The sequence below is a fragment of the Falco rusticolus genome, chromosome 3, assembly GCF_015220075.1.
Source record: "Falco rusticolus isolate bFalRus1 chromosome 3, bFalRus1.pri, whole genome shotgun sequence".
In the NCBI taxonomy this organism is placed as follows: Eukaryota; Metazoa; Chordata; class Aves; order Falconiformes; family Falconidae; genus Falco; species Falco rusticolus.
In genome coordinates, this window is record NC_051189.1 from 108,945,599 (window position 1) to 108,966,421 (window position 20,823).

Genomic DNA, 20,823 nt, shown 5'->3' on the forward strand with positions numbered 1-20,823 from the left:
CTGCAAACCCATTTTTCGGGCTTCCCCTCTCCTGTTGGAGCCCCATTCTCGCTCAGCAGCAGCGCGGGGGCTCTCTGCTAGCATTTTCCAGGAGAAATCCAAGCGTTTCCCACCACAAATGGGATTTATGGTCTCCCTTGGGGTGGGAAAAGGCCTGGAACAATGTTTTTTCGTTTGTCCCGCTCCCATGTCCAGCGTGCAAGTGAGAATGTTGGGATCTGCTCCTTCGGCCACCAAATATTTGGCTTAAATGTGAGATGGGGTGAGGCGAGGGCAGGAGAACAGTGGGACAAGTAAGAGTGCTCTGGTACGAGGGGAGTAGTCCAGTGTAAGACTGTTGCAAGCCCCTTGTAAACCCATTGCAAGCCTGTTGCAAGTCTGCTGCAAGCTACTTGCAAGCTCGTTGCAAGCCTATTCTGAGCCAGCTGCATGCCTGTTGCAAGCCTGTTGCAAACTCACTGTAAACCTATTGCAAGACACTTGCAAGCCCATTGTAAGGCCCTTGTAAACCCATTGTAAGCCTGCTGCAAGTTACTTGCAAGCTCATTGCAAGCCTATTCCAAGCTACTTGCAAGCTCGTTGCAAGTCTGTTTCAAGCCTGGTACATGCCTGTCGCAAGCTTGTTGCAAATCCACTGTAAATCTATTGCAAGCCCATTGTAAGGCCCTTGTAAACCCATTGCAAGCCTGTTGCAAGTCTGCTGCAAGCTACTTGCAAGCTCGTTGCAAGCCTATTCCAAGCTACTTGCAAGCTTGTTGCAAGCCTATTCCAAGCCTGCTGCATGCCTGTCGCAAGTCTGTTGCAAACCCACTGTAAACCTATTGCAAGCCACTTGCAAGCCCATTGTAAGGCCCTTGCAAGCTCATTGCAAGCCTGCTGTAAGCTTGTTGTAAGCCTATTGCAAACCCCTCACGATCCCATCACATCCCACCACCAAGGGAAGGAGGAGGTTGGGATCCTGGATCAAAGGAACCCCGCTGCTCCAAGCCTCCCTGTGCTGAATTTCCCAGCCTGGGCTCCCCTCCCTTCTGGTTCCAGTTACTCAGAGGCTCCAGGGCTTCCTTCATCTTCGCTGTCCTGCCTTCCCGCGCGTCACCAGTCACAGCCCCATGCAGCCATCACACCTTCGGGGTCCTTCTCCGCAGCGCCAGGGGGTTTTCCACCCTCCCCGGGCTCCAGCCGACTCTTTCATCTCTCCCTTCAGCAGCTGCTTTTCCTTAAAGCCGGAAAGCAAAGAGAAGGGCAGGGGGGTGGCTGGAAATAAAACTTCTCCCTGGATGGTCTGAAACAAGAGGCAAACCCTGGGAAAGCTGGAAGCATCACCAGGGTGTTGGGAAACCTCCAGGCTGGCCCCAGCCACACTGCTTCTGGAGACGAGGTGCAAAAACTGGGAGCTGGGATTTGGCTTCCTGAAATGTGTTAGTATTTTAACCTGTATGGTTAGAAGACACTGCAAGCCCATTGCAAACTTCGTGCAAGCCCATTGCAAACTCCTTGCAAGCCCATTGCAAGCCCTCTGCAACATCCTTGCAAGTCTATTTGAAGCCCTTTGCAACTTCCTTGTGCAAATCCATCGCAAACCTGTTGCAAGCGCATTGCAAGCTCATAGTAAGCTCATAGCAAGCCAGGGCTGCTCTCAGCCCTCTATCCCACCCTACTGCAGAAGCCACCCAAGCCCCCAGCGCACCGATCCGTATCTCCAGTTAAATTTTGTTTAATTAAATCTTTCCTGTTGGAAAAATAAGATATACACGAAAGCGAAAAGAGAAAAATCGCATCACTTCTCGTAGCCTCCCCCGCGCGAAGCCCAGTGCCTCGCCGGGGCATCACCCCATTGCTCCCAACCCCGCCGGCTCAGCAGAACCCGCCGACAGCCTCGTCGGGCCCCTTGGCCTCGTTAGGGCTCATTAATGAAGCGTCCGTCTCGCTTTTCCAAGCTGTCAGCGCCCATTACCATCCGGGTCTCCTTCACCCCATCCCGCGGGCTGGGAACGGGACGGGAGCGGGAGGATCAAAGGCGACGGGTGTCCAGCTCCAGCAGGGCAGAATAATTTAATAGAGAAGCTTATAATTTATTTTTACAAGGTTTGTTGGGGTTTTTTTTTGCTATTACCAGCTTTTTTTATTTTCTTTGCTATTACCCGTCTCGATTCAGCCCATAAATCTTTGCTGCCAGCTCTGTCCGCTCCCATTCCACTTCCACCACCAGGAAAAACTGGGTGTTTTTTTTAATTAAGCTCAAAAGTTTTGGCAAATTCCACTTTTCTCTTTCCAGGGAAATTAAAATTTGTTGGAAAGGCTGGGATGGACAAGGGGGAGGCAGTGGGATGCTGGCGTGTTACCACTGCTCTCTGCTGGACCCACTGCATTTCCCACAGCTGGAGCCAGAGCCAGACACCGCGGGGCTGGGGCAGGGGAGGAGGAGGAGGAAGAGGAAGAGGGATGGTGCTGGGGCAACCCTGTCCTGAGCATCCCCAGCTAGAGAGAAGAGGCAGTGGTGGAGCTCCCATGGCCCTGCAGGCAGTGAAGTGTCCAGTATTGCAACCTTCTCCCCAGTGCTGCAATCCTCCCTTTAGTGTTGCAACCCCGTCCTGAGCATTGCAACCCTCTCCCGAACACTGCAACCCTCTGCCCAGCATTGCAACCCTCTCCCCAGTGCTGCAACCCTCCCTTTAGTGTTGCAACCCCATCCTGAGCATTGCAACCCTTTCCTGAACATTGCAACCCTCTGCCCAGCGCTGCAACCCTCTCCTCAGCATTGCAACCCTCTCCCTAGTGTTGCAATCCTCCCTTCAGTGTTGCAACCCCCTCCTGAACATTGCAACCCTCTGCCCAGTGTCGCAACCCTCTCCCCCGTGCTGCAATCATCCCTTCAGTGTTGCAACACCATCCTGAGCATTGCAACCCTCTGCCCAGCGCTGCAACCCTCTCCCTAGTGTTGCAATCCTCCCTTCAGTGTTGCAACCCTCTCCCAAACATTGCAACCCTCTCCCCAGTGTTGCAACCCTCTGCCCAGCATTGCAACCCTCCCTCCCACATTGCAACCCTCTTCCCAATGTTGCAACCCTCTCCCCAACACTGCAACCATCTCCCCAGCATTGCAGGCTTCCCCCCAGTCTTGCAGCCCTCTCCCCAGCGCTGCAATTGTGCCCTGCATGTGTCCCGGCTCTAACTCTGCTGGGGAAGGTTTATTTGCTCTTTAGAAAACCAGAGCCTGCTGCAATTTCAGCTGGAGCTGCTTCTCTCCAGGTGGGCTGGAAGCACCACCAGCAGTTTCACGGGGTTGGAAAACCCAGGCTCTACCGCAGCGCTGAGTTTTCTCTTGGGATCTGGGTACGAAAAATAAAAATCCCTCACGCCTGTGAACTCAGCAGCGCCTGGGCTGCTGCCGGGGTGTGTGCAGCACCCGGGGAGGAACACTAAATGCACCAACAGTCCCAGTGCTAAATGCACCGGTGCTTAATGCTGCAGTGCTAAACTCACTGTTGCTTAATGCACCAGTGCTAAATGCACCAGTGCTCGATGCTGCAGTGCTAAATGCACCGATGCTTAATGCTGCAGTGCTAAATTCACTGTTGCTTAATGCCCCAGTGCTAAATGCACCCATGCTTGATGCTCTGGTGCTCAACACACCAGTGCTCTATGCCCCAACATTTGCACCGGTGCTAGATGCCACGGTGCTTAATTCCCTGGTGCTAAATGCCCTGATGCTGAATGCTCTGCTGCTGGATGCACCGATGCTTAATGCACCGACACTGCCCTGATGCTAAAACCCCAGAGCTGAACGCCCTGGCAGCACCCGACTCATCCCGCTTTGACGGGGGGGAGGGCAGGGGGTGCGGGGAAATGCAGGTTGCAAGCAAGAACAGCAGCTTCGTTTTGGGAGACACCCCACACACCTCCATCCTGGAGTTTAAGCCATTTCCAAATTAATTGGTGTGATTTAATTAATGCAGAGGAGGTGATGCATGGGAGACACAAGGGGATTTAAAGTACTAAAAGGTGCTCGGTTCCCGGTGCTGATTTGGCACCTGGTGGGATTCCAGCCAAAAACTAGGAGCTGAATCACTCACATAGGGATCCTATAGGATATTCATGACCAGGTAATCGTTAATGCTGGTAAATTAAGGCTTTAATTGCAGGGAGGTGAATGCAGCCCCCTCCAAACAAGCCAACGCTGATGGGTTTGGGGTGGTTTGGGATGGATGGACAGACGGACAACAGGGCTGGAGCTGACACCAAGTGGATGGAAATTGCAATTTCTTCTCCATGAGCAGAAAAAGGACGATTTGGGGCAAAAAATGGAGGGGATTGCAAAAAAAATCCAAATTCCCACCCTGCAAGCAGCCAAAATTGTGCAAAAAAAGGACAATTTGGAGCACCCAGAAGAAGCCAGGGAGGGCGGCGGTGGCAGCAGGGGGGGAACCACGTCAGCCTGCAATTTCCTTTGGAAAAATACCCGAATCCACCGCAAATAAATGAAATAAACCCCCAAAGCTGACTCGAAATATTTATGTAACCTCAGTCATTCCTTTTCGTAGCTTTCCTGCCCCAGAATGGGGGGATGCTGGAAGCTGGGGGGGGGGTGTCTCTGGGGGTGGAGGGGTGATGCTTTGGGTCACCACGGTGACCTTCACATGCCAGGATGCTCATGCAAGGGAGGCAGGGATGGATGGGGGTCCCTCAGCATTCTGGGGGGGCTAAAGAGCTCCCAGCCTCATTAAACCACCTGCTTTCGTTAAGAAAGGGATGCAGTGACACCGTGCATCAGCAACCTGGGGACCATGGCAGTGTAGCCCCCACCCCCCACCCCCGCCCCCCACCACGATAAGGGTACTGGCAGGGAGGTGGGAGCCTGACACTCATACGAAGCCTTTATTTGGTCCCAAAAATTTTATTTTTTATTCCCCCAAAAAATAAAATTTTGCCTTTTTTTGGAGGGATTTAAAGCAGCTGGAGGCCGCAGGTAGGCGGATATGAACCAGCTCCGGCCTCGGCTCCGCTCACATCAGAAAATATCCGGCTTCATTGTTTGGGGGGGGGACGCACCGTGTCCGTGCTTTGTTCCCTTGGGACCTTTTTGAACCGCATAAATATTTGCAGAGCTGAAATACGTAGGGAGGTGGAGGAAATTTTTCTCTCCCCCGCCCCCCCCTCCTTATTTTTTGGGGCCAAATGTGGCTTTTTGTACTTTCGGAGGGAAATTTCCGGCTGGAAACCCAACCCTGAGCATGTTTGGAGGTTGAATGGTCACCCTGCTGGGTAGAAACAATACGAATTTTTGCTTAAAAGCTTTTCCTGCCCGGTTCCCTGGAGCGATCAGGAATTGCATCCCACCAGCATCATCGTGGTGCGGTGCCGGCGGGATGCACGAGGAGCATCGGGACTCCTGGATCTCGGCATGGCATGGATTTTTTGGGGGGGTGTTCAATGCAGACACATGGAGCTGGGGGTGGGAGCTGGGGTGGGGTACCCCAAAATGAAGCCGCATCTCCAGGGTAAAGGATGCTGGTGGGGCATCACCTGTTTGATGGGCATCGTCTTTCCCCCCAGGGTGGTACCTGAAGGGGACCACCTGCCCGATGCCACAGTTGGTGATGTCATCACCTGGTGTGGCCTTTTTTGGGTTGAAAAGGGCAGGATTTTGGCCACACACTGGTCTGAGTGGTTTTGGTGGGGGCTGGGATGCTCGGTGGGCCCTGAGCATCCTGAATCCTGGGCGGTCCTGGGGAAAAAAAAAGGAGGGGACAAAAGAGGGTGGGGGGTAAAAAAAGAAGGAAAAAAAGGGGAGAAAGGGAAAAAAGGGGGGGAAGGGAAGGGGAAAAAAGGGATAAATCCCGCCTCATCCAGGCCTTTTCCAAGCTCAGCGTGGGAGGGGAGGCATTGCCCCCTCGTGGCAGCAGCCAGGAAGCCCAAAGAGGGGGGCCAGCCGCCCCCAGCCCGTGGCACGTTCCCCCACAGCCCCCCCCTTACCCCCCCTCCCCCCCCTCCCCAGTAAGCTTCCCTGGGGTCCCCCCGCAGCCCCCCCAGTACCCCCTCATAGCCCTGCCGGTACCCCCACCAGTTCCCCTCAGTATCCCCCATAGCCCTCCCTGTACTCCCCCAGTTCCTCCCCCCATAGCTCTCACAGCCCCCAGTACCCCCCAGTTCCCCCCACAGCCCCCCAGTGTGTCCCCCCCGGAACCCTGCCATCCCTCAGTGCAGGCAGGAGAGGGCAGCACCTGCCCTCACAAAGCCAAGGGGGGGGGGAGGGGGCAGGATGGGCCCCCGAGGGTGGGGGCGGGGTGTTGGTGGCCTGGCCCCTGCCCCCCCCTCCCCCCCCGGGCTCCCGTTGCTGCTCCCTAGGGGCGGGAAGGGCTGGGGTGCTCGGCCCCGCTTGGGGATGCTCCCCCCAGATGCAGCCCCACGGGTCCCCCTGCAACCCCACGGGCGCCCCTTTGCCAGCCCACGGGTGTCCCCTGCAAGTCCACGGCCCCCGCACAAACCCACGGATGCCCCCTGCAAATCCACGGGTTCCCCTTCACAAATCCATGGGTGCCCCTTTGCAAACCCACTGGCCCCCTTTGCAAACCCCCAAGCGCCACATGGAAACCCCCAAGTCCCCTTTGCAAACCCACAAACACCCTTTGCAAACCCAGGACTCCCTTTCTGCAAACCCCTATGGTCCGTTGCAAAGCCCTACGTCCCCTTGCAAAGCCCTACATCCTGTTGCAAACCCCTACGTCCCGTTGCAAACCCCTATGTCCCATTGCAAAGTCCTACGGTCTGTTGCAAAGCCCCATGGCTTGTTGCAAGCCCCACTGCCTGTTGCAAAGCCCTACATCTCGTTGCAAGCCCAGAGCCCGTTGCAAACCCCTACATCCCCATTGCAAAGCCCTATGGCCCGTTGCAAACCCCTACATCCCATTGCAAACCCCTACATCCCGTTGCAAACCCCTACGGCCTGCTGCAAACCCCTACGGCCCGCTGCAAACCCCTACGTCCTGTTGCAAACCCCTACGTCCTGTTGCAAACCCCTATGTCCCGTTGCAAACCCCTATGTCCTGTTGCAAAGCCCCACAGCCTGTTGCAAACCCCTACGTCCCATTGCAAAGCCCTATGGCCCGTTGCAAAGCCCCACGGCCCGTTGCAAAGCCCCACGGCCCGTTTCAAACCCCTACGTTCCGTTGCAAAGCCCCACGACCCATTGCAAACCCCTACGTCCCGTTGCAAACCCCTACGTCTCGTTGCAAAGCCCCACGACCCGTTGCAAATGCAGGAGTCCCCTTTTGCAAACCCCCAGACCCTGTTGCAAAGCCCCTGGCCCTTACAGAGCAGATATTTTTATTTTCCACAGCGGGGCGGTGCAGCCAGGCTCGAGGCGTGGCCAGCATCTCCAGCCGGGCGCTGTGCACCTGCACAGCATTGATCTCCGAACGGGTCCAAAGTCCAGCTCCCGCCACAGCCTCGGAAAGACAGGGATGAACCCAGCACCCAGCTCCATCCAGCCGCAGAGAAATGGGGGGGTAACTGCTGGCCTGGGGCCTTCGGGTTTCTCCGGGGCACCCCAAATGAAGAGATGTTAATTAGGCAGCAGCTAATGAGGTGTGACTAATGGCCCAAATTCAGCACCCAGACTCCCTTCTGCAAACCCCGTCCCCACCAGCAGCTCTGTCCATGTGGTTCTGGGTGGGCCTCGGGGCTGCTTGGGACATGGGGACAGGGGCAGGACCCCCGCCGGTGTGATGGCCTCCCGCGCCTGCCCGGCCCCTGCCCCCCCAGCAGCTCCCCCAGGGACCACAGGCAGCACCGGGGCCACCATCCCTCTGGTGCAGCATCCCACCAGTACCAGTGCCGGACACCTCTGGGAGTACCCCCGGGTGACCCCTGGCAGTGGGGACACGGGGACTGGTGCCACCACCCCTGTACCGCAGCATCCCACCGATATCAGCCCCAGGTGACCCCTGGCAGTGGGGACATGGGGCCCGGTGCCACCACCATCGTACTGCAGCATCCCACCGGTCCCGGTCCCGGGTGACTCCAGGTGTCCCCAGGCAGGGGGGACATGGGGACCGGTGCCAACACCCCTGTACCACAGCATCCCACTGGTACCGGCCCCGGGTGACCCCGGGTGACCCCTGGCAGCAGGGACACGAGGACCGGTGCCACCACCCCTGTACTGCAGCATCATACCGGTACCGGTCCTGGGTGACCCCGAGTGTCCCCTGGCAGCGGGGCCATGGGGACCGGTGCCACCATCCCTTGTGTGCAGCATCCCACCGGTACCGGCCCCGGCCCCGGGTGACCCCGGGTGACCCCGGGTGACCCCTGGAGGCGGGGACATGGGGGCCGGTCCCCCCACCCCCGTACCGCAGCATCCCACCGGGACCGGCCCCGGGTGACCCCGGGCAGCCCCGGGACCGGTGCTGCCCCGCCCACGCCGCAGGGTCCCGCCGGTCCCGGCCACCCCCCTCCTCCCGAGGCGCATCCGCAGCGCGGGGCGGGCTCCCCCTCCCCGTTGCTACGACGACCCCCCTCCCCTCCCGTTGCTATGGCGACCCCCCTCCCCACCACCCCCCCTCCCCACGTTGCCATGGGGAGCGCGAGCGGCGGCCGCCGTCGCGGCGGGCGCGGGGCTAGGTGGGCGTGTCCGGCGGGGCGGGCGGGGCGCTGATTGGACAGCCGCGCCACGTGACGCGCGGAGGAATGCAAATGAGTTATGGCATCGGGCCGCCGCGCCGCCGCCTGAGGGAGGAGGGAGCGGCCGCGGGCCCGGCCCCGCCGGCACCGGCACCGGCAGCGGCAGCGGCAGCGGCCCCGGGACCCCCCCGCCCGCCCCCGGAGGCGCCAGGGCCATGGCCGTGGCCGGCGGGAGCCGCTCCGCCCCGGCCGCAGGTACCGCGCTGCCCGCCGCTACCGGGCCCCGGCGGCTTTGTCTGGGCCGGGCCGGGGCCGGGGGGGGGGGGGGCGGGGGGGGTGAGGGGGGGCCGCGCCGCGCATGCGCCCCGCCGCCAGCCGTGCCTCAGTTTCCCCACCCGCCTGCCCGCCGCCACCGGGCCGGCCCAGACCCCGCCGGTGGCCGTGTGCCCCCTGCCTGCCGCCCCTCCGCTGTACCCCACCCCCACCCGTGTGTGCCACCTCCCCCCCCGCCACCCTGCGCCCCTTCCTCCAATTCCACACCCCCTGTTACCCCTCCCCACTCGCCGCTATCCTGCTTCACCCCTGCGACCATCCCCCCTTCTACCCCCCCAGCCACGATCTCCCACCCCCCACCCCACCTTGTGCCCCCACTTTCTCATTTTGCCCCCCTTATTATCATCTCCCACCCCCCTTCCCATCCTATTTGGCCACTTACTGTCATACCTGCCCCCCCCCCCCGTGCTATCCCACCTCCCCACCAGCGTTTTCCACCATCCAACAACCACATCCCACCCCTCACCATCATCTCCCACCCCTGCCTTATTTTGCACCCCCTTTTTATCCCCCCCCCAGTACCATACCCTGCTGCTACTAGTCTCTCTGCCCCCCCTCTGATTTTATTTGCCCCACATCCTAGCCCACCCCCCATCACATCCCACCCCCCCTGTGATTCTCCCCACCTAGTTTGGGCTCAGCTCAGGGGACTCCAGCTCTGCAGCTGCTCCCCGGGAGCAGTGGGACCCGCATGTGCCCCCCCAGCCATGGTGGGTCCTGCCATTGCCTGGCGGTGCCGGGATTCTTCCCCCTTTTTTTATTAATTTGGGTGGGGTTAGTGGTTTTGGGGAGGTTGCAGGGGTTGGGGGTGGGTTTCCTCTGGCTCAAAAGTGAGGTGCCCCCCTGTGTCACCCTGGCATCCACGGGGGTTTGGTGTGGGTGAGGGCAGGGGGCTCAGCCCCACATCAGGTGAGTGGTGGGTGCTACCAGGGGCTGCCCGGGCCATGCTCCACTTGAGGGGATTGGCTCAGGATGGACCCAGAGTGGTCCCTGTGGTGGCCCCATGTCACCCTGATGCCACCAGGGTCTTCAGGCGGTTGGGGGTGTCCAGCAGGGGAAGGTACTTCCCAAAATTTCTCTGGCTTGTGATGGACACATGCCATTGGGCAGACCCAGCACTGGGAATTGTCATTCTGGGCCACGTGCAGGGATGTCACATGAAGCAGTGGTGGGGGCACATGCACGTCCCACCTCACACTTCGGGGCAGCAACACCCTCAGGGGACACAGCCCCATGGGCCACTGGGGCCAGGGACGTCACCTCTGTCATGTTCCTTGGGTGCCATGCCGGGGCTGGAGGTGGCTGGTATGGTTTGGTGGGGCCATGCTGTGGTGTGGCCACCAAGGCCACCTGCCGTGGCCACCAAGGCCACCCACCGTGGCTGCTGTCCATGGTCTGCAGCACCCCACACTGCTGTCCCTGGTCCTGCCACGGTGGCACGCGTGGTGGTGGCACCCATCATGGTGGCACCCATTGCCTGGCAGTGCAGGGGCTCAGCTGGGGCAGACGTCATGGGCAGGTGACCAGAGGTCCTTTGGTATGCACAGAGCCACCAGAGCGCGGTGGCCGTGGGTGGCTGCTGGTGACCACGGAGCCTCATGGCCACCACGGTGGTGGTGCTGCCCGCAAACCCCCTGCAGCCTCTGCAGCACCCATCCGTCTGTCATGTCCTCCTGTCCTTCCGTCCATCCCTCTCCTACCATCGAGTCGTTCCTCATCTTCCTCCCATCTGTCCTTCCTTCCAGCATCCCTTCATCCCTCTCCTTTGTCCACCCTTCCTTCCATGCCTGCATCCCTTGCCTGCGTTCATCCAGCCTTCCTTTCGTCCATCCATCCTCCCTTCTGTCTGTCTGTCTTTCCCTCTATCCCTTCGTCCTTCCCTTTCCTCCCTTCCATCTTCCCTCCTGTCCTTGGTCCCTTTCCTTCTTCCCTCCATCCTTCTGTCTGTCCATCCTTCCCCCGCCACTTCCATCCCTTTCCTCTCTCTGTCCATCCTTCCCTCCATCCTTGCCTGTCCGTCCTTCCGTCCCTTTCCATCCGTCCTTCTCTCAGTCTCTTTCCTCTTCCTGTCTTTCTGGCCCTCCTTCCGTCCTTCCCTTCGTCCCATTCCTACTTCCGTCTGTCCTTTCCTACTTCCATCCCTCCCTCCCTTGGTCTCTCTACTTCCTTCTGTCCCGTCCTCCTCCCGTCCATCCCCCTGTCCTTTGTCCCTTCCCTCGTTTCCGTCCATCTGTCCCTTCATCCCTCTCCTCCTGTCTGTCCCTCTGGCTGTCCCTGTGTCCCTGCCTCCCAGTGCCCCTCTCCCCATCCCTCTGTCTGTCCCTCCCTCCCACCATCCCTTCCCTGCCCCTGTCCACCCTGCCCGCCCTTCCTTCTCCCCCTCTGCTAGGACTCCTCCCGCCTCCCCCTCAGCACTCAGGGCAGGATGTGGCCCCAGCCCCCCTCACCACCCCTTTGGTGGGGGAGGATGGACCAGGGGGCCTCCTGCCTTCCTCCTCCATCCCGCCATCCTCCTCCTCCCGCTCCAGCGAGGCGGGGGAGTCGCAGCCGTGGCCCCCCCGCAGCCGGGGTCTGGCAGGCAGGAAGCAGCAGGCAGGGGGCCGCAACTCCCCTGGGGCCTTTGAAGTGCGGCAGGACCAGGACGGCACAACCCCGGGGGTTTTAGCCGCGCTGGAGGTACCAGGCTGGGCGCCCATGCGGGTGCCAGCCCCCTCTGCCCCTGGCTGACACCCATGGGTGCATCCCGAGGTGGGCGATGCTTCACCCTGGGAGCCCTCAAAGAGAGGGGTTTGGGGGGGTCTTATCCCCATCCCAAACACCCGAGGGGGACGCAGCAGCCCCACACGCCCATCGGCACGGGAATGCCAGCACGCTGGCCGCGACCCTGTGCCGAGGCTCAGAGCAGACGCCGGGTGCCAACTTAGGGTGCCGCAGGATGCTCCCTCACTCTTTGTCACCCTGCCCCAGCTCTAGCCTGACCCCGCCACCTCGCAGCCCCCCGGCAAACCGCCATGGAGAACGAGCAGCTCCCAGCACCTCCGCCTGCCAGCAGCACCGGCGGCACCGCCACGACGCCCAGCAGCACCGGCACCGCCCGCCCACCCGCTCCCCAAATCTCCGTCTACAGCGGCATCCCCGACCGCCAGACTGTCCAGGTACGGTGTTTTGGGGGGCTGGAGACTGGGGAGGAAGGGCAGCGTTTTGGGGTTGGGGGCAGCCCAGGAACATGTTTGTAACCCCCAAAAAGGTGATCCAGCAAGCGCTGCACCGGCAGCCCAACACGGCGGCACAGTACCTGCAGCAGATGTACGCGGCACAGCAGCAGCACCTCATGCTGCAGACGGCAGCGCTCCAGCAGCAGCATCTCACCAGTGCCCAGCTCCAGAGCCTGGCCGCCGTCCAGCAGGTACGGCACACCACCCCCGGGGCACCCATGGGTGCTGCGGCGTGGCACACCACCCCAGGGCACCCATGGGTGCTGCGGCATGGCACACCACCCCATGGGTGCCACAGTACGGCGCACCACCCCAGGGGCACCCATGGGTGCTGTGGTGTGGCACGCCACCCCAGGGGCACCCACGGGTGCTGTGGCACAGCACACCCAACCCAGGGGCACCCGTGGGTGCTGCAGTGTGGCACACCGGTGACATTTGGCTCTTCTCCCCAGGCCAGCCTGGCGGCAAACCGGCAGAGCGGCTCTTCGGGCGCTAATGGTGCCCAGCCAGCACCGGCGCAGCAACCCACGGTGAGTCCCCTGTTCCCTCCGGCACCCATCCCGCTGTCACCCACTCACTGATCCAGCACGGCACCCCAGCCTTCTCCCACCACCCTGTTTGCAGATCAACCTGGCAACGTCGCCGGCAGCCGCACAGCTCCTGAACCGGGCGCAGAGCGTGGCCCCCGGTGCCTCGGGCATCGCACAGCAGGCCGTGCTGCTGGGCAATGCCGCCTCGCCCGCCCTCACCGCCAGCCAGGCCCAGATGTACCTGCGGGCACAGATGGTGAGGGCCCCCGAGGTGCCATGGGGGGGATGGGGGGCTTTGTCCTGCTGTGGGGTGGCCAGGACTCGTAGGGTGTCCATGGTCCCATTGCAGGGTGGCCAGGATGCTATAGGGTCCCTGGTCTTGGGTACCCATCGTTCCACTGTGGGGTGCCCAGGAGCCATGGGGTGCCCATCATGCCGCTGTGGGGTGCCTGGGACCTATAGGGTGCCTGTCATCCTGCTGTGGGGTACCTGGGACCTATAGGGTCCTTGTGGTCCTGCTGCAGGGTGGCTGCGACCCTATAGGGTTCCTGACTCTGTAGGGTGCCCGTTACTGTGGTGTGGGGTGTCCAGACCTATAGGGTGCCCGTCATCCCCCTGTGGGGTGTCCAGACCTATAGGGTGCCCGTCACCCCACAGTCGGGTACCCAGACCCCATAGGGTGCCCGTCACCCCACTGGGGGTTGCCAAGACCCCATAGGGGCCCCCCGCTGTGCTCAGGCTGCATGGACCCCATAGGGCACCCATCGGAGCAGTGTGGGGTGCCCTGAGGCCACAGGCTCACTCAGCTGTTGGGGGGTGCCCAAATCCCACAGGGTGCCCCCCACCCTCCTGTGGGGTCTGAGGACCCACAGGGGAGCCCCCCTTGCCACACTGCGGGGTGTCCACACCCCATAGGGGTGCCTGGACCCTGTAGGATCCCCCCTGCCCCACTTGGCACCCACAGACCCGCTTGGGGGGGTGTCAGGACCCTATGGGGGTGGGGGTGTGTCTCCCCCTGGGGACACCTAGATCCTATAGGGTGCCTGTCCCTTGCACGCACGCCTCCCGGCACCAGCAGTCCCTGGGGACACACGTGTCACCCCACCCGCAGCCCCACACCCCATGGGTGCCAACCTACAGGGACACAGAGCGGGGGGACACGTAGGGTGCCACCCCCCTGTATCAGGGGGGCCACACACCCACTGTCCGTGCCCCCCAGCTCATCTTCACGCCCACGGGCCCCGTAAGCGCCGTCCGGCCTGAGAGCCCTGCGCCAGCACCGCCACCGGCACCGCCACCCGCCCCGCCGCCTGCTGCCCCACAGGTGAGCGCCCCCGCGCCCCCCCACCCCGCCAGCCCCCCAAAATCCGCCCCCTCCGGGACCCCCCTGACCCGCTGCCATTCCAGGTGCACAGCCTGGCCCTGCGCCCCACCGGCCCCCACCTCCCCGCCCTGGCCATGAAGCCCCCCGGGGGTGCCCCACCCCGGGCTGGCCCCCCTCGGGGTCCCCCGCCCGACCCCCCAGCTGAGCACCTCAAAAAAGCCGAGGGGCCTGACGCCCGCACCCACCCTCTGGCACGCGCCGCTGCCCCCACCACTGCCCACCCACTTGTCACCCCAGGTAAGTGCTGCGCCTTGGCGGGGGGCGGGGTGGGGGGCACCCGTGGGTGCTGGGGGAGTTACAGAGTAGAGTGTTCACTCTGAAACCTAATAATGGTTTTCTTGCCCCTACATGGGACTGGCAGCCCCGTCTACCCACCTCAGGGGCACGTCGCCCCCACCTCGGGGGCTCGGAAGGGGCGGGGTGAGCACAGTGGGTGCAGCTGAGCAGCCTGCGGCGTGTTCACTCTGAAACCTCATGATGGCCATTGCTGGTGGTTGCTGTACGTTGGCACCCTGCCTGTATTTGGGATCTTGTGGGTCCACACGTTCCCCCAGGGGCCCTGCCTGGGAGGGTCACAGCACCCATAGGGGCCTGGGGCCCTGTGGGGTGAGCCCCTGCAGGGGGTGCGGGGGGCTGAAGCAGCGAGGGTGTGGGCTAGGGGGCCCCATGGGGTGATGGAGCCTGGGGGTGCTGTGGTGGCTTCCAGAATGGTGACCCCCACCTGAGCCCAGCCGCCTCCTGCAGCAGCTGCGGGAGCTGGCAGAGCTGGTTGTCAGTAGGCACCAGAGTGAACAGACGCTAGCGTGAAGAGCAGCCTTGCAGCCTGGGGGAGGATCGTGGGGGTGGGGTCTGTTGGGGCTGAGGTACCAGTGACGAGGGGGGGTCCCTGTCCCCCGTCGCTGTCCCCGCAGCCTACACCCCGCTGCAGCCCCCCCAGTTCCTGCAGCAGCCGACGAAGCCAATGCAGCCGCAGCAGCAGTTCGTCATCCAGCAGCAGCAGCAGCAACAGCAGCAGCTGGCACCCCGCGGGCAGCCCCCCCCGGGACCCCCTACTGCCCCCCAACTCCAACCCCTGCCCCCCGCCAGCCCTGGCCCGGCGCCCCCCCCCAAAGCGGGGGTCCCCCAAGGAGCTGGGGGCGAAGGTGGCCCCCCCAACGGTCACCCTGGTTGTCACGCTGCCCCCCGCAAGTTCCAGCATGCCTCCGCCGTCATCCTGCAGCTGCAGCCCACCGGTGCCACGGTGAGGGACGTCGCCCCCAGCGCCCCTGAGCCCCCCAGCACGGGTTGGGAGGGGGGGGGCCGTGCATGGGGGGGCTTGGGGCCCCAACCTGTGTGTGCACACGTGTGTGTTTGCATGCACACGGGCGGCTGAGGTGGGGTGTGCAGGTGTCCAACCCTGGCACGTGTGCTTGAGCCGCGTGCCTGCATGCGTGTCTGGCCCGTGCACACGCATGTGTGCGAGTTGGCCAGATTCATGCACGTGTGCATGTGTGTCTGATCCATGCACGTGTGCTCAATCTGTGTATCTGCCTGTGTGTGCATGCGTGTGCCCTATCTGTGCACATGCGTGTGCAGATGCGTGCCAGATCCACACATATGCATGTGCATGGTCTGTGCACTTATGCAGGCATGTTTGCATGATGTATGCATGCATGTGTGCACCTGGGGGGTGCATGTCCCTGATCAGTGCACACGTGCTTGATCCATGTGTGTCAGATCATGCACACATGTGTGCACAGGTTTGCTGGGTACGTGCACATGCGTGTGTGCATGTGTGTCTCTGTTCCATGCACACGTGTGCGCACTCACACCAGAACTGCGCCCACACGTGTGCATTGGATTCAGCCACGTGTGTTTGCAACCATGCACGTGTGTGTGCCCTGACCCTCGCACATGCGTGTGCCCCTGCCCCACAGCCCCCACTCGGGGTCCCCGAGGGCGCCCGCAGGGACCCGCCGCCCACCCCGAGGAGTGCCGAGAGCCCACCCGCCGCCCCGCTGCAGCCCCCTGCCCTCTCGCCGCCCGCTGCCCCCCCAGGCCCTGACACCCCTGAGGGCGAGCGGCCCCCCACTCACGGTAAGCCCCACGCCCCTCCCCGACTCCTGGCACCCACCCGCGGGGTGAAGTTGCCCCCTCCACCCCGAGCACCCACTCGTGGGGGGAGCTGCCCTCCCCTCTGGTGACGGGCGGCGGGGGAGCGCTGAGCCACGGGTGGGTGCGGGGCGGCGGTTCCCTAAGCCCACGCGTGCCCGTGGCGCCGCCCCACAGGTGACACTGGGGGGGTCCGCGCTGCCTGCCGGGCCCCGCACACGGGTGTCCGCGGGGCGGGGGGGGGGGGGGGCCGCCCACCCACGCGTGGGCACGGCGGGGGCCGCGGCTTGTGCGAGGCCCCACCTCTTTCCCCGAGGTCCCGCCCCCTGGCGGCGTGGGCGCGCGCGCGCGGCGGTAGCCAATAGCGGCGCGGCAAGGGGGCGTGCCCAGCGCCAGGCCCCGCCCTCCCCGCGCAGCCGCCGCCGCCGCCCCGGCCCGGCCCCGCCGCCGCCGCCGCCGCCTTTGTCCCCGCTCCGCCGCTGCCGCCGCCGCCCGCGCCGCCTTTGTCCGCGCCATGGGGCCGCCGAGCCGCTGAGCGCCGCCGGTGAGTGCGGCCCAGCCCCGCCGCGGCCGCCCCGGCTCAGCTCGGCCTGGCCCGGCCCGGCTCGGCCCGGCGGGGCGGCGGGCGCTGACCTCACTTCCGCATCCGCCCCCCCGCACCCCCCCGGTCCCGGCTCCGCAGCCGCGGCCCGGGCGCAGGTAGGGGCGGGCAGGAGCGGGCTCCGCCGCCGGACAAAGGTGGCGGGGCCTACCGGGGCCTAGCGAGGCCTGCCGGCGCCTCCCCGGCGCTTAGCGGACCGTGCGGGGGCAGTTGAGGCCTTACTGGACCTTACTGGGGGAGGTGGGGCCTTTACTGGGGTCTAGCAGGACTTACAGTGGTAGATAGGGCCTTACTGGGGCGTACTGGGCCTTACTGGGGCGTGTATGGGGTCTTTCCGGGGTAGATGGGGGTCTGCTGGGGTGTACTGGGGCCGTACTGAGAGGTGCTGAGGCTTTACTGGGGGTTCACTGGGCGCCCCTGGGGGCTCCTCGGGGGCTGCCGGGGTATTTGGGGGCTGTCCGGGGTCCCCCTGGATCTTTTGGGGGGGCCTGGGGGTTCCCCAGCCCCCTGCTTTCCATGATACCAGAGGGCTCATGGGGGCTTACTGGGAGCCACTGGACCGCACTGGGAGCGGCAGCAGCTGCTCCCCCTCCCGCCCCCCCCCCCCCTTCCCCAAAGCAGCCCAGCTGTATGGTAATAGAGGCCCCAGCGTCACCGCCGGCGTCACCGCGTCCCCCGTAACCAGCCGTGTCCCCCCCGCGCAGAGCCGCCCGCCGACCGCCTTCATGCTCAGCCCCAGGCCCTGGCCAGCGTTCCCGGCATGACCTCGGGCACCGGCAGCTCTGCCTCCACCGTCGCCGGCGCTGCCCCCCACAATGGTGAGAACAAACCGCCCCAGGCCATCGTGAAACCCCAGATCCTCACCCACGTTATCGAGGGCTTCGTCATCCAGGAAGGGGCTGAACCGTTCCCGGTAACGTATCCCCCCATCCGCATCCTTTGGGCTTCACGGAGCTGGATATCGGGGTGGGGGGGGGAGGGGGGATTGGGGGGTGGGGGGGGCACCCACTAGTGTTTTCCCGTCCCAGGTGGGGCGCTCCTCATTGCTGGTGGGGAACCTGAAGAAGAAGTATGCGCAGGAGCTGCTGGCTGAGAAACTCCCGCAGCAGGACAACACCACCACCACCGACTCCGAAATGGAGGAACCTTATTTACAAGGTAGCGCTCGGCCCCCCCGAAACGCTTGCCTCGCCTAGGGGGGTGCAGTAAAACTGCCCCCTCCCCCAGCCCTGCTAAGCCAGGTGATGTTTTGGGGGTCCCCCGTGGCTGAGCTGGTTTGTGTTTCTCTCTCTGGGCGTCCCTCCGCGTCCCCCAGAATCCAAAGAGGAGGGGAACCCCCCCAAACTGAAGTGTGAGCTCTGCGGCCGCGTCGACTTTGCTTACAAATTCAAGCGCTCCAAGCGCTTCTGCTCCATGGCTTGTGCCAAGAGGTAACCCCCAAAAAAACACAGCACCGCAGCCCCCCTGCCAGGATCCGGCCCCTCTCTCACCCCCCTCCCTCCCGCAGGTACAACGTGGGGTGCACGAAGCGGGTGGGTTTGTTCCACCCTGATCGCAGCAAGCTGCAAAAACCCGGCGGTCCCCCCCACGGCCGCCGTCGCACCTGCAAGGGGACATTGCCCACCCTCAGCAAAGACACCAAGAAGCAGGTGAGGGCTGGGACCGGGCAGGATTTGTCCCTGCATTCCGGGTGACACGCACACGCGGGTGGGCTCTGAGGCCGGTGCTGCTCCGTCCTGCAGCCGCCGGTTTCTCTCCCGCCGGGTTCGGTGCCTCTTTCCGTGACGGCGTCGTTGCAGCTCAACCACAGCCAAGAGGATTCGAGTCGTTGTTCGGATAACTCGAGCTACGAGGAACCGCTCTCCCCCATCTCGGCCAGTTCCTCTACGTCCCGCCGGCGGCAGGGCGAGCGAGACCTGGAGCTGCGCGAGATGGAGCTGCCCGACGTCCACGTCCGCGACCTGGCCAGCATCGGCCATCGCTTCCTCCCCAGCGAGCCCAGCAAGTGGAACGTGGAAGACGTCTACGAGTTCATCCGCTCCCTGCCGGGTGAGGAATCCTTAGGGATACCCTGCGAGGAGTTGGAGGGGGGGATTTTTCTGAGCGTAGCCCCCTCCCCGCAGGTTGCCAGGAGATCGCGGAGGAGTTCCGGGCGCAGGAGATTGACGGGCAGGCGCTGCTGCTGCTGAAGGAGGATCATCTCATGAGCACCATGAACATCAAACTGGGGCCGGCCCTCAAGATCTACGCCCGCATCAGCATGCTCAAGGACTCCTAGAGCCGGTTGGGTGGGTGGGGGGGCACCCATGGGACCCCCCCTAAACCCCTGCCCAGCCGTGGGGAGGGGGCTTGGGCAGGGCCGGCAGGGGGGGAGCCACTTGTGAGCACAACCCAGCCCTGGGGCAGCCCCTCCCCGTCCCCGGGGTGTGTATATAGCCCGTAGCTATAGTGTCCCCCCATATGGGGGGGTCACCCCCCCTTCTCCGGCAGGGAGGGGGGGTCCCCACGTCTCCCCCGTGTCCCCCCCACACCCCCTCCCCAAAACGGCAGGGCGAAGCAGGACGATTGCCTTAACGTGTGCCCCCTCCCCAGCTGAGATTTGGGTTACCGGCCCCAGGGGGAGTGACGGCCCGGGGGGTGGGGGGGGCACATCTCGGCGTGCCTGGGCACAGAGACAAAGCGTCACCCCCACCCCACCCCACGCTGGGCTCTTTTGGGGGCACCTTAGTAGAGGATGGTGGCGGTGGGGGGCCCCCCCAGGCAGGTAAGGACCCCCCCCGTACTCCCCCCCTGGCCACCATGGTCTTTTTAAGAAAAGAAATGGAAAAAAAAAAAAAAGGAAAAAAAACACACGGACCCCACACACCCCTTTTTTTTCCTGGGTTTTTGGTTTTTTTGGGGGGTTGGGGTTTTTTTTTGGTTTTTAATAAACACTGGAAAAGATTAAAACCTTGGGGCCCCCCCACTCTTCCTCTCCTTCCCCCCCCCCCCCCCGCCAAGTTCCTTCCCAGGTAAACTGAGGCAGCACCTTGGGGGTGTCCCCATGCACCACCGAGGGTGGTGGGATCCTCTGTGGGTGACGGGGACAGGGCTGGTGTCACTCCCCCGGTGCCCTCCTGGCCTGGATGACCCTATGGGTGCCTGTGCTGACCCCCAAGTGGGGGGGGGGGGGGCTGAGGTGTTGTGTCCCCCTGTGCCAGCTCCCTCGCAGGGAGCTGGTGGTGGAGGTGGGACCCTCCACGCCTGCAGGGTGACCCTGAAATCCCAGCGCTCGGGGCTGTGGGGCCCCGAAGTTCATGAGATGGGGAGGGGGACAGGAAGGGACACCCACCATGGTGGCATCGTGGTGGTGGGTCTGTGGGGAGGTGGTCCTGGAGCTGGTGCCTGGGGGGGTGACACATCCCTGGAGCTGGTGGGGAGGTGGCCCCAGGGGTGGTGGCCATGGGGAGGTGGCCCTGCCACCAGTACCCACCGCAGTGGCATATCCTGGAATCTGGTGTCCATGGTGAGACGTCCCCAGAGCTGGTGGCTGTGTTGAGGTGTCCCTGCTGCTGGTGGCCATGGTGGTGACATGTCCCTGAAGCTGGTGCCCATGGTAAGGTGTCCCAAGAGCTGATGGCTGTGGTGGTGATGTGTCCTTGAAGCTGGTGGCCATGGTGGTGAGGTGTCCCTGGAGGTGGTGCCCATGGTGACGCAGCCATGGTGAGATGGCCCCAGATCTGGTAGCCACAGTGAGGTGTCCCTGGAGGTGGTACATGGTGACAGGGCCATGGTGAAGTGTCCCTGGAGGTGATACCCATGGGGACATGGCCATGGTGAAGTGTCCCCAGAGCTAGTGGCCACAGTGAGGAGGCGCCCATGGGGACATGGCCCCAGTGAGGTGTCCCTGGAGGTGGTACCCATGGGGACATGGCCCCGAAGCCGGTGGCAGCACTCCTGCCCGTGGTGACAGTGTCCCCAGCCGTGGTGGCCACGCTGAAGTGTCCCCAGGGCCATCCCTAGCTCAGGCCACCCACCCCCTGGGGCCCTGACCCGCCGCCTTCGCCCCAG

The 20,823-nt window shown here is 63.3% G+C and overlaps 1 protein-coding gene across 3 annotated transcripts; it reads left to right on the forward strand.

Moving 5' to 3' along the window:
* Window positions 1-8,728: 8,728 nt before the first annotated feature.
* Window positions 8,729-19,614, forward strand: PHC2 (polyhomeotic homolog 2). Of its 3 annotated transcripts, none has more exons than XM_037380347.1 (15): window positions 8,729-8,874; window positions 11,920-12,107; window positions 12,200-12,358; window positions 12,620-12,697; window positions 12,792-12,953; window positions 13,917-14,021; window positions 14,105-14,318; window positions 14,993-15,321; window positions 15,998-16,157; window positions 17,478-17,686; window positions 17,802-17,931; window positions 18,068-18,203; window positions 18,281-18,422; window positions 18,516-18,822; window positions 18,897-19,614. In XM_037380347.1, the coding sequence occupies exons 2-15, from the start codon at window positions 11,964-11,966 to the stop codon at window positions 19,049-19,051; spliced, it is 2,430 nt and encodes an 809-aa protein (XP_037236244.1). In that variant the 5' UTR covers window positions 8,729-8,874; window positions 11,920-11,963; the 3' UTR covers window positions 19,052-19,614. The 3 variants fall into 3 exon arrangements, with proteins under 3 accessions (XP_037236244.1, XP_037236245.1, XP_037236247.1); XM_037380348.1 differs by having other exon boundaries at window positions 8,731-8,874; window positions 18,089-18,203; XM_037380350.1 differs by having other exon boundaries at window positions 8,733-8,874; window positions 18,573-18,822; window positions 18,897-19,613.
* The last annotated feature ends 1,209 nt before the right edge of the window (window positions 19,615-20,823 follow it).